Source organism: Adiantum capillus-veneris, chromosome 3 (genome assembly GCF_014529385.1).
Source record: "Adiantum capillus-veneris isolate H3 chromosome 3, ASM1452938v2, whole genome shotgun sequence".
NCBI lineage: Eukaryota > Viridiplantae > Streptophyta > Polypodiopsida > Polypodiales > Pteridaceae > Adiantum > Adiantum capillus-veneris.
The window spans coordinates 96,683,302-96,694,768 of record NC_140933.1 but is presented as its reverse complement, the minus strand read 5'-3'; the positions used below and the strand labels follow the sequence as shown (position 1 = coordinate 96,694,768).

At 40.3% G+C, this 11,467-nt stretch overlaps 1 protein-coding gene across 2 annotated transcripts; it reads right to left on the bottom strand.

Moving 5' to 3' along the window:
• Positions 1-5,855: 5,855 nt before the first annotated feature.
• Positions 5,856-10,428, bottom strand: LOC147461352 (uncharacterized). Of its 2 annotated transcripts, none has more exons than XM_086508917.1 (3): positions 9,720-10,428; positions 8,590-8,805; positions 5,856-6,885 (listed from the first exon to the last, which is right to left on the bottom strand). In XM_086508917.1, the coding sequence occupies exons 1-3, from the start codon at positions 9,795-9,797 to the stop codon at positions 6,325-6,327; spliced, it is 855 nt and encodes a 284-aa protein (XP_086365043.1). In that variant the 5' UTR covers positions 9,798-10,428; the 3' UTR covers positions 5,856-6,324. The 2 variants fall into 2 exon arrangements, with proteins under 2 accessions (XP_086365043.1, XP_086365042.1); XM_086508916.1 differs by having other exon boundaries at positions 9,631-10,427.
• Positions 10,429-11,467: the final 1,039 nt, after the last annotated feature.

Genomic DNA, 11,467 nt, shown 5'->3' with positions numbered 1-11,467 from the left:
TACTCAATGATCTAGAGCTTCCATGGTTGAAGCTCCAAAAGAGGATACTCATTGCAGAGGCTCATTCCTCTCCTACGCTTGGGGAAAAGTAAGGGAGCATGATGCTGTCATCTTTTTTGACCCTGGCTCTACTCACAACTTCATATCAATGGAGTTGGCCACCAAGTTAGGCATTCAAGATTTTGAGATGAGAGATATTATAACTACCGATGCAGCTTTCAAGGGATAGCAAGTCTCCGTTATTCCCTTGATTGGGAAGTTGAGGATTCATGTCCAAAGATACATTCACAAAGAAGACTTTTTTTTACCTCTCCAACATGAGGATGTAATCCTAGGGGCACCATGGTTCAACCGCATAGCTACCAACATGAAGTTCCCTGAAAGGAGAATCTATTTCACCTACAGGGAAAAGAGCATGTACATAGATGCTAATGAGTCGGGGAATGCCATATCCGTGGTAAATATGTTTGCTTTTGATAAGTCAATGAAAAGCTCTCTTTTTGCGTATATGATTTTTGTTAGGGAATGTAAATGATTATAATGTTTTCGCACGTAGCAAAGGGAATCAAAAGGAATTAGAGTTGTCTAATTTCCTAAATGGATTCCAAGATGTTTTGATTGATGACATCCCTAGTGAGCTACCTCCAAAATGAGGGGATGATGACCATGCAATAGAGCTTCTAATAGGAAGCTCATCGCCTAGTAAACCTCCTTATTGAGTTGCACAAGCTCAACAAGAGGAGATCATGAGATTGGTGGAAAAAGGAATGGTGAGGCCTAGATCCTCTCCATTCTGTTCACCAATACTTTTAGTGAAAAAGAAAGGTGGCACATATCACATGTGTGTCGACTATAGAGCACTAAATAGGATCACAAAAAAAAAATATTTCCTGTACCGCGGGTAGAAGATCTATTTCATAAGTTACAAGTTTTGGCCTGACAAATGCTCTGACCGCATTCAAACTCATGATGGACAAAAATCTTCAGGCCACAGGCTGATCGAGAGAATCTATCAGTAGAGGTGGTAGAAGCTAAATTGATTGTCTACCAATTATAGAGGCGGTGAAATCTGAAGTTGAAGCGGCTACACATATGGCCCCTCTCTACTCATACAACCTTGTTTCCCCATGATCGTGGGGAATCAAGGCTCCTACCGATAGACAAGGGCCACACATGTAGCCGATGGAAGGTGGAATTGAAGCGGTTGCATGAGTGGCCCCTATCCAAAGAGTGACTTGAAGAGGGATCAAGATAGGAATTAAAACGAGAGAGAGAGAGAGAGAGAGAGAGAGAGAGAGAGAGAGAGAGAGAGAGAGAGAGAGAGAGAGAGCATAATTATGATAGTGGGAAGTATGAGACATGAGAGAGAGATTACATCAAGGCATAATATTCATCACCAAATGCATAATTTACTGTAAATGATTACTCATTTGTTGTAAAGGTGACGGAGTGGACTATTTTTGCTTGCAAATCCTTGCACCTGTGCCCACCTTTCAATGTATCTGCCTTGCCTTTTTGCCAATTCTCAAGCTTGCATTATTGTACGTTGATGAACGTCTTTTTTTCTACACTGAATGGAGATTCTAAATTGTAAGTATCATCTATATATCAACCATGCGCGTGCGCGCACACACACACACACACACACACACACACACACACACACACACACACACATGAAAATGAAATGAAATGCTATATTAACTTCCTCAGAAGGGCCAAATGGCCTATGAAACCAGACCCTATGGCATCACTGATTAGGGTGTTCGAATCCATACACAATTCCAAAACGTATGCACCCACACAAGAGACAAGAGGTTTTATTGTTGTAGGAGCAATCTCAAGAGACCTTGAAGATCTGTTTTATTCAATGGAGATCAAGAATTTCAAAAGATGTCCTCAATGAGTCTTGACCTCATTGTGTGACTCTCTAGAAAGCTGTGACAAACACAAACACACCCATAAATGGGAAGAGTAGATTTTAATTTATGAGATAAAAAAGAAGGAGAAATGAAATGATATATTAATCTCTTCAAAAGGCCAAAATGACCTATGAGACCAATCCGTTAGAAACTCGTGAATTTGATACCATGTCTGGGTACAAAAAAGAGATGCTAAAATGAATCTAGAAGTGCTACTAGCTGTGGAGAGAGAGAGAGAGAGAGAGAGAGAGAGAGAGAGAGAGAGAGAGAGAGAGAGAGAGAGAGAGAGAGAGAGAGAATGCCCATCAATGTCCAAATTTCCATAAAGGAAAAAACCATAATTAACTTGCAAGTTTATACGCAAGTGCAACTATGTGCTTGGCTCCCTTGACCTGTAAGTGGAAGGTGTCTTTATGTTGCTGGGGTAGTTGGGGAACTTTCCTAGAGAAGCAGGCACATGAAGAGGGTGTTTTGAGTGGCAAGCTCGCTAAGGTGGGATAAGAGGGCAATGGTGTCTACATTGAGGTCGATGAGTGGGACCTAAAGGTGGTGCACTATTGTTGCGTGAAAAAGCAAGTTTGTATCACTATTGAAGTGAGGTCATTCCGAAGCAAGGCGGGGTAATACAAACTTGCCTTCACTCATGTAACTGCGACTGTTCATTCCGATGTAGTGACGCATAAAAAGGCCCAAATGACCACATAGGAATTTGAGCATGGGTAAACAAGTATCAGTAGGTTAGTGATGATAGTGTCCTTCGTGTGTGTGTCATGGAAAGAGGTATAAACACACACATACATGTATCAATGGTAAGAGCGAGCGAGACTTGTCGATAAGAGGATCGTGCGAGCTAGTCTTAGTAATAATTTTAAAAAAAAACCTAACGTCCATGTGGAAGCACATTATGCGATGAAGGAAATTTATAAAATTTCACGAATAAATGTGATATCCAAGGGTACAAAGAATAATAGGCACCAAGAGTAAAGAAAGAAATCTCTAAAGCAATCCCATCGTACTTCTCCTGAGTGAAAGAGGACAAAGCATTTGACTCATAAGAAATTAACCATTGGTGTCAATGGGAGTTGGCCTACTGGTAAGGTGAAGAGTTGTGAATGCGTCCGCTATGGTTCAATCACTGCGACATGCATGAGTGGCACATTCTCGTAAAACTAGCGAAAAAAGAGAAGAAACTAACCATTGCTTTGGCTTGTAAAAGAGAGAGAGAGAGAGAGAGAGAGATATCGGGAAAAATTATTTTCACAAACATTCAAAAATCCCTCCAAGACAAATCTGAACCGAAAATTTTACAATACTAGCCTGTATTTTTGCAAAATTACACTATTTTCCATGTATTTTAAGCGGAATTTTCTCCTTCTTGCCCTCCCCTCAACCGGCTACTTTGATTTTGCAACCGGTTCTAGGCTAAGCTGAGGCACACTTTTCCCGAACACTGCCTCCATGTAGCGCAGAGAGACAAATCATCTCATAATGGTCTTGATGCAAGAAAGAGACTTCCAATTTGATGTGGCCAACCTGCCATGTCTGAAAATAAAATCAAGGAGAAAAAAGGGGGTCCGTCGGTGAAAAAGGGCTTAGGCAAATGAGGAAAGTGGGTGTCAATTTAGCATGTGGTTGTTGTCTTCGAACACCCACTTTGTTTTCTCCTAAGATCTTTTTCTAAAAATAGATCTATATGTATTCTATATATAATAGCACAGGGAGTGCTCTTTAGACTTGTCAAAATCTGTGAGATGAAAGCTAAATTCCAGAAAGGAAATAAGCTCTTGTGCACATGATAAAGAGGGAGAGAGAGAGGCTGTCGAAGGTGATCGACTATACTAGTTACTATTATGAGATCTGTAGAATGTCTTGCGAATAGTCTTCAATTTTTTATTATTATTATTATTTTTTAAAATTTTTGGGGGGGGGGGGGGGGGGGGGGGGGGCCTTGGCTAATGAGAAAACAAAGTAGGCCAAAGTTGGAAAAAAGTAAGCAAGTTAGGAATATTCTTTCATTTTTAGTAGGGTATGTCTTTGATCATGTATGAAAAATACTTCCAAAGATTCATTAAACCACCCAACATATCCCTAGAAAGTCAAATCTTTTGAAAACATCAAGCAATAAGCAATAGTGGCCTTGTCTTCCACTTAATTCATGAAAGACGTTGACTGCCCATAAACAGAAAACAAAAACCAAATCATTATCATCATGCAGTGCCCATATAAAACCTAGGTTTAGTGTAATCCCACCTCCAAATTTTGAGATTTACCTTTAAATTTTAATTTTGAAAACGAGAAAACCTACAAGTTTTTGAGAAATTTAATGTAACAACCTTCAAATTAGTGTTAGAGAAAAAGCCAGGGTCCAATGTATTTTAAGCGACTGAAATCCTAAAATCCCGGTTAGATTTTGAGCTTGCCTTGAAAGTTTCACAAATTTTAGTGTAATTATCGGCAAAAGCTTTAAATTTTGACCTAAAAACTGGGAGAATTTCAAGCTTGCCCTTATTTTCTTGGGTTAGGGAAAATGTATTTTTCTAGACCTGCTTCAATATGGTCACTTGACCTTTTGCATTTCTTATATGTAAGTTTTCCGGGGAAAAGTTTCTTTTTGAGAATTGACGGCTGTGCATGCCCGAATGGGCTTGTACTATGTAGACTAGGCTCTGAGTGGTGATTAGCTTCCTTTTGGGACCATAGGAACCAAGACAGTTTCACTTCCTTTTTGGGACCATAGGAACCAAGACAATTTTCACTGAACAAGCATATGTGTGTGTATGCGTGCATGCTCACGCACACGGACACACATACACACACACGTGTGTGTGTGTGTATGCTTGTATAATATACAAAGATACATCTCTCTCTCACTCTCTCTCTCTCACACACACACACACATATTTTTGTTTAGAAATTTGAATGTTTATTTTTTCAAGCATTGGTTTCAGAGGGCCTTGTACATGTACATATAAATAAACACTAGTGTGGCCGACGGCCGAAAGCCTTCGGTCGCGCCCCTCTCTCTCTCTCTCTAGTTGCACACAGTCGGATAAAAGAAATTACACGTGGCCCCTCGAATGTCTCTCTGTTTAATATATAGAATAGATGTGTATGTACATCCCACATATATGTATTGTATGCCCATATAGACACACTCTCTCCTATTTTTTTGACAAGTGGAAAATTGGGACTCCGGAATTGGGAGTGCCACGCTTTTCATGTAGCAACAAAAGCAGGAGACGACTTGTTAGGCTTTGTTGATAGCTAGTTCTGTGATTGAGAATTGAGAGCGAGGACCACCACCACCCTAATCATATTCGTATGAAGAACAATCTCACACGCATCGCGTGTTATATCTTACGTTGATGGAGCCTCTCTTGTCGCCTTTCAAGCAGGCGTGCTGCGTGTACTGTGTGCGAGAGAGAGAGAGAGAGAGAGAGAGAGAGAGAGAGAGATTCGCGCCACAATTTGAAGGGTAGCCCACTAACGACCCTCTGAACCGCTGTATATAGGACACATTGCAGAGAGAGAGAAAGAGAGAGTGAGAGAGATCAGAGAGAGAACGAACAGATACGCAGCTTCCAAAAGACCCAATAATGACCCAATTCAGTAATACAAGTACATTGCGCCGGGGGAGGAAAGAAGAAGAAAATTTTAACGTCGTAGGAAGCTATCCCAAAAGACGTGTTTGTGTGTGTGCGCGCGCGAGAGAGAGAGAGAGAGAGAGAGAGAGAGAGAGGAGGAGGAGGAGGAGGAGGAAAAATTTTATCGTCGTAGGGACAAAATCCCAAGAGACCTCAAAGATATTCTATCCGAGAGAGAGAGGGAGAGAGAGGCGCAGCTTCCTCCTGCCCAATATGGCGCAGCAGGAAATTAGGCCACACCAACCCGCATTGAAGCTGCGGTACGACGATGAGAGTTACGACTTGGATATACAGATAAAAACCAGAAGTATTTGCAAGAATGGCGCAAAGAGACTGACATCTCAATCTCTTTTAGCAATATATACAAGGTTGTATGAATATACACACATTGATCATGTCAATCTCCATGCAGATTGACAGCTGCTAATAATTGATGATGCAAAAAATTTACATCAATCACTCTATAAGCCTTTAATATAAGCATGAGCAATAAATTTGTGCTCATGATGATTACTACTACCTAGCTACACTCTGTAATACATACATATTCATGGATCATAACCCCACTTTTGGTAAGCCACATCCTTCTAATTTGTACAAGTAGAAGAGCGCGCTCTAGCACGACGTATTGTAATGTTACAATTTGCCAGTAATGAGCATTATGAACTTGTATTAAGGGGCTTGTATTTATATTCAATTTACCTTAATGAGAAAGTCTAATTAGGACTAGCTTGAGCTAAGTCTATAGAGATAATAATTTACACCCCCATGTGTGCTCTCTGTGGGATTCCTTTTCTCCTGTTTGGGCTCCTCCTGTGGATCGGCGGTGGTGTCGGCGGAGATATACTCTCGGTGTAATTAGCGGCACTATCGTAGTAGTGCAATGTACTTATCGGGCTCAATTTGCTAAGCTTAGCTTTGTGATGATTAAACATGCTAAGCTCCATGCTTACTCTGTATGCTTCCACCCAATCAAACTGATAATTATCATTAGTGCCCGCCGGGCCCTTAATCTCACCGCTCATAAAGCTAGAGCTGAGCATCTCAGATGACATTTCACTTTCATTGTCTGCGTCTTCAACCAATGTCATCATTCGGAGTGCATTAAGCTTTGGTTTCAGGACGTAGTCACCGATGATGGATCGTGGCCTCTTGCAGAGTGAATTGGCCTCTTCAGCAATGGATGCTTTAGGTGATTTGTTGTGGTACTTGTTGCCGGCCGCATTGTTGTTGTCATCACATTGCACATGCAATCCATTGACCTTGCTTTGCTCCAATAAGAATGTCATCTCTGGGTGGTACCTTATGATTCCAGCAAGCTGCATTCACAATAACAATTACCACCAATTAGCTGTGGAATGTGAATGGAGGAAATAAATGGCCTAGTAAACTGTGAACCAAGAGACACAGCTACTGAAAGTCAGACACATGCAAGTAGCATGCAATAACTGATACAAAGGGTTGTCATAATGAGCCCTTCCATTGGAGCATTTAGTGGGGGGACTGCATTAATGCCTAAGCTATATATATCACAGGCATATTACTTTTAGTTAGTCTATGTGACGGTCGATGTACTTAGGGGATCAAGCGACATAGGAACAAGCAAAGAAGGGGGAAACCAATAAGGCCAGAGTACTTGTGATCTTCTATGAGACGGTGATCAATTAACATTGAGTGGCATTCCCACTTGCATTTCCAACCAATTGCTTCCCCCCACTAGCTGATGATATAATTGTGCTGAGTGACTCGGATTGCTTGTATATATGGCTACAAAGCAAATAGGCACCTCCACAAAAGAACATTAAGTCTAGATAATGCACCCACCAGCACTAGAATGGGTGATGCACTATGGGTCTTGCATACAATTATGAGCACTTCAAAAGGTCTAAAAGTAGTCTTTTCTTTTATTAATTAGTAGACACTAGTACGGCCGGCCGCCTTCGGCGGCCTCTCTCTCTCTCTCTCTCTCTCCGTCTCTATTGCGTGCAAAGGGGCTTTTTTTAGTTTTGGACTTTACCCTTCAGGTCGCAAATTGCAACACATGTAAAGGGCGGCTCCGGAGCCCTTTCGCCATATTATGTTAGTAGATATAGAAAGACCTCCTTTTCTGATGCTCTTATAAAAGGCCCCTTAATTAACAATATCCTACCAGCTAGGAGTAATATTTTGCTTCTAGAAGACCACCACTTGCAGATAAATACTATCAGTATTAGCATTAGACCCCTAATTGCCAAGTACTTTTATGATATTCATATACTGCAGATTAACGCTGTGAAATTACAATGATTGAACGTACTTAACTACGTCTTAAATACCTATAAAAAGATTGCATCCTCATTTACTTTAGATTAGTGTGGTCAGACTTTTATTAATGATTACAAACAATAAGCATTGTCATGCATATATTGTGCACTACATGAGTGCCATCAACAAGATGATACCACTTACACTTAAGAACAAGGATTAAATACAGTAATCATGCCATCATCCATAGAAGTCCTTTTCCCTCAGAATTTTTGATGATCAATGCAGATGGGGCTGCAATATCTGGTGTGCATGCCTATATGATTGATAGATAGTACCCTACCTTGAGGGAAATCCTCTTTCATCAGAATTTTTTATGATCAATGCAAATGGAGCTGCAACATGCCAACATGATTGATAGGTAGTACCTTATCTCGAGAGAAATGCACAAAAATAAATGCTGAAATTGACAATTAGGCAAAACAGTACGAAATCTCTGGCTCATATACTAGAGTATAACTTAATGCCTCAGTAATGTTAATTATAGCTCTGCCACAAGTGTTCATTTTCAAATATATACCATAAAAGGTATAGTACTTCCATTCTCAGAAAGGGAATAGTACTATTTTGTGTACTTCCATACCATACTTAAAGGTAGAGTACTTACATTGTCAGAAAGGGGTACTATATTAACTAACATGCTATTATAAAGGACAAGGATAGTATATAAGACAAGGGGACACTTTGATACACTCTAAAACACTGCACTATAGGCATACCTTGCAGCCAAGTGAGCAGAAGCGAAAAGCATCGAGAAGGCTGCGGTCGCAAATCTCGCAATTGTTTGTAACTCCTTTGCCCTGTCGAAGTTGCGGCCGACCATTGATAAATATGACCCGAGCACTATTGATAATGTAGGACTGTATGCCATTCAAGTCGAGCACTCTCTGTATCTCTGATACCCTCACCACATCGTGATAGGAAGAGCGCCTTATCTGAGTCAGACATGGAAATATGTAAACCCAAATGCCTCACATAATTAATTCATGCTCAGAAATATAGCAAGTCTAAGAAGTCAGAGAGCAGCATTCAACGTGCAATTGAATGCATGATTCCATGAAAAATATGCATTCAATTTCCAAAATGCCATCACATAATCCATAGTTAACCACAATGATTAATTTGCTAATAAAGAAGCATGATGATCCTTCATCGTCATGTCGATTTTGCTTAGATTATGTGGGTACCAGATACAATAATAGGCTCCTGGCTTAACTTTTGTTGATCAATTCCTCATTAACTGCCCGCTATCATCATATTCATACAGGCAATACCCTAGTTTTCAGTGTTTGGTGATATGCTAATTACTTCAATCTTGCCCAATTGCTAGGTTATACAAACCAGGCGGTCAGCATAAATTTATCTTGAATGTGAACTGTAGCACCCAGAGAAATGCTCTCTAAAGAAAACAAAGAAAAACTTCAGAATTTGCATAGAAAGAACAATTATGACCGCATGCAGTTAATGATGTGACCAAGCTTGCTCAAGCTTTGGTCTGCAATGCATCTCTATGATGAAAATAACTACGGTCTCAAGCGCCAATTAGCTCATCATTATTGGGTTGATGAGACTATTTTCTCAATACGTTGAGTTAATGAACATTACTAGCAATGTGAACTGATATATTATGCATGTCTGCATTGATAATTAATGGATATGGCTTTGTAAGTAATTAATGATGAGAAATGAAGCCTGTATGTATGTGGAAAAAATGGCTCTGTGGGTGATTATTGAAACCTGCATGTGCGTTATTAATGTACCTGGATAATGTGATGATCCTTATGGTGACCCAAGCAGGAGGGGCAAAGAGCAGGGCCCATGCAATCAAGACAGTATTGGTTGCACTCACTCTTGTTGGAATCCGCATGACGAGAGCAGGGCATGAAGAAGCTTGTCTTGAGCAGATGAAGTAGCCATGGGGGTGCATGGCTTGTGTACTGCATCAAATTATTCAGCTCTGCTCCAATTAGCCCCCCAGTAAGGTGCTTCCCCATTATCATAATCAAATAATTGATCACTACCAATGCCAATTTCTGCTAATTAATTGCATCCAATTGAGTTAAACTATGTAAGCTTAACTGCATTAATCCCCCCCTGGCTGTAGGAATGCTTCCCAATTAGACAACTGCCCTGTGTATTGGGCAATTCTAGGTGTCATTAAAAGTAATCATACAATTGGTAGCTATAATTAGCTTAATCAGGCAGCCATAGCTATATTGGCAATCCAGCTTGAGCTTGGAGAGAAGAATTGAATGTACACCAAATGCAAGTTGTTGCATTGAATTGAGAGAAATTATGAGAGGCATATATAATGAACAATGGAGCAGTTAAGGTGATGAATTCCCTGTTTGAAGCTAATTGAGTAGTAATTAGGACAACCTGAGGAAGATTAGGAGGTGATTAAGCAGAGAAATGATTAAAGGGGGCTGTTGATTAGAAGGGGTAGGTATAGTATGTGTTATATGTTGAGTATATCATATCATTGAAATGTATAATGGGGCTAGCTTGTTTTATTGAAGGGGAGCTCCACAAAGAAAGAAACCTAACTTGATAATTGAGGGTTAGGATATATAGAGAGAAGGGCGGGGGGGGGGAGGGGACCTTAATATCAATTATTATACACCGGATAAAGTAATGCCTAGGAGCTCAAATTATTTGAATTATGATGTAATTTCAATGGTAGAGCATTCTAATTGGGAAATCATGGAGAGAAATTAGGGATTTGCTTTCCATTATTCCTTCCATTTTCTTCCAAAAGGCGGTTTATTCCTTTTGTGAAGGCTCTTTTTAAACTTTTTTTTTTTTTTTGGTTGCTTTTCTGGATTTTGGGGGAGATTTTCAGGGCAAAAGGAGGGGATTCTTGCAAGGAGAAACTGTATTCTTCTCTCTCTCTCTCTCTCTCTTTCTTGATCCCCCCTTTTACTCTTTCCTTTGTTGATATATTGGTGTTGCAATCAGCTAGAATAAAGAGAAATATATGTTTGTTTGTTTGATCACTTTGATTCTCTCTCTCTCTCTCTCTCTCTCACACACACACAAACACACACACACAGTGACATTATTAATACGACCAAATCAAACACCTTGTACAATTCTAAACGTAAGCCACAAGTTCTCGACCCTATATTCCCAATTTCCCCATGTAATTTCTCTCTCTCTCTCTCTCTCTCTCTCTCTCTCTCTCACACACACACACACACACCCACCCACTCATCACAGACACGTGACATGCACAATGCACACCTCCTTGAAGTAGGCTATCCTGGCCCCATTTCATGCTCTCTCTCTCTCTCTCTCTCTCTCTCTCTCTCTGCGCGCGCGCGCGCGCAGGTCTTATAGTATGATTAGACTCGTCGGATATGTCTATGAGGTCCTACGTCTCTCTCTCTCTCTCTCTCTCTTATGTAGTAGCGTTTCTGAAGCATTTTTAAGGTTATCTTTCTTTCTTTTTCTCTCTCTCTCTCTCTCTCTCTTCTCTCTCCCACTCACTCTCTCACACACACACACACACACACACACAGTGCAAAAATACTCTCGTAAGTTGGTTGATTAATGGAAACCTTACATTCTCCAAGGACAAACTAACCAATATGAAAA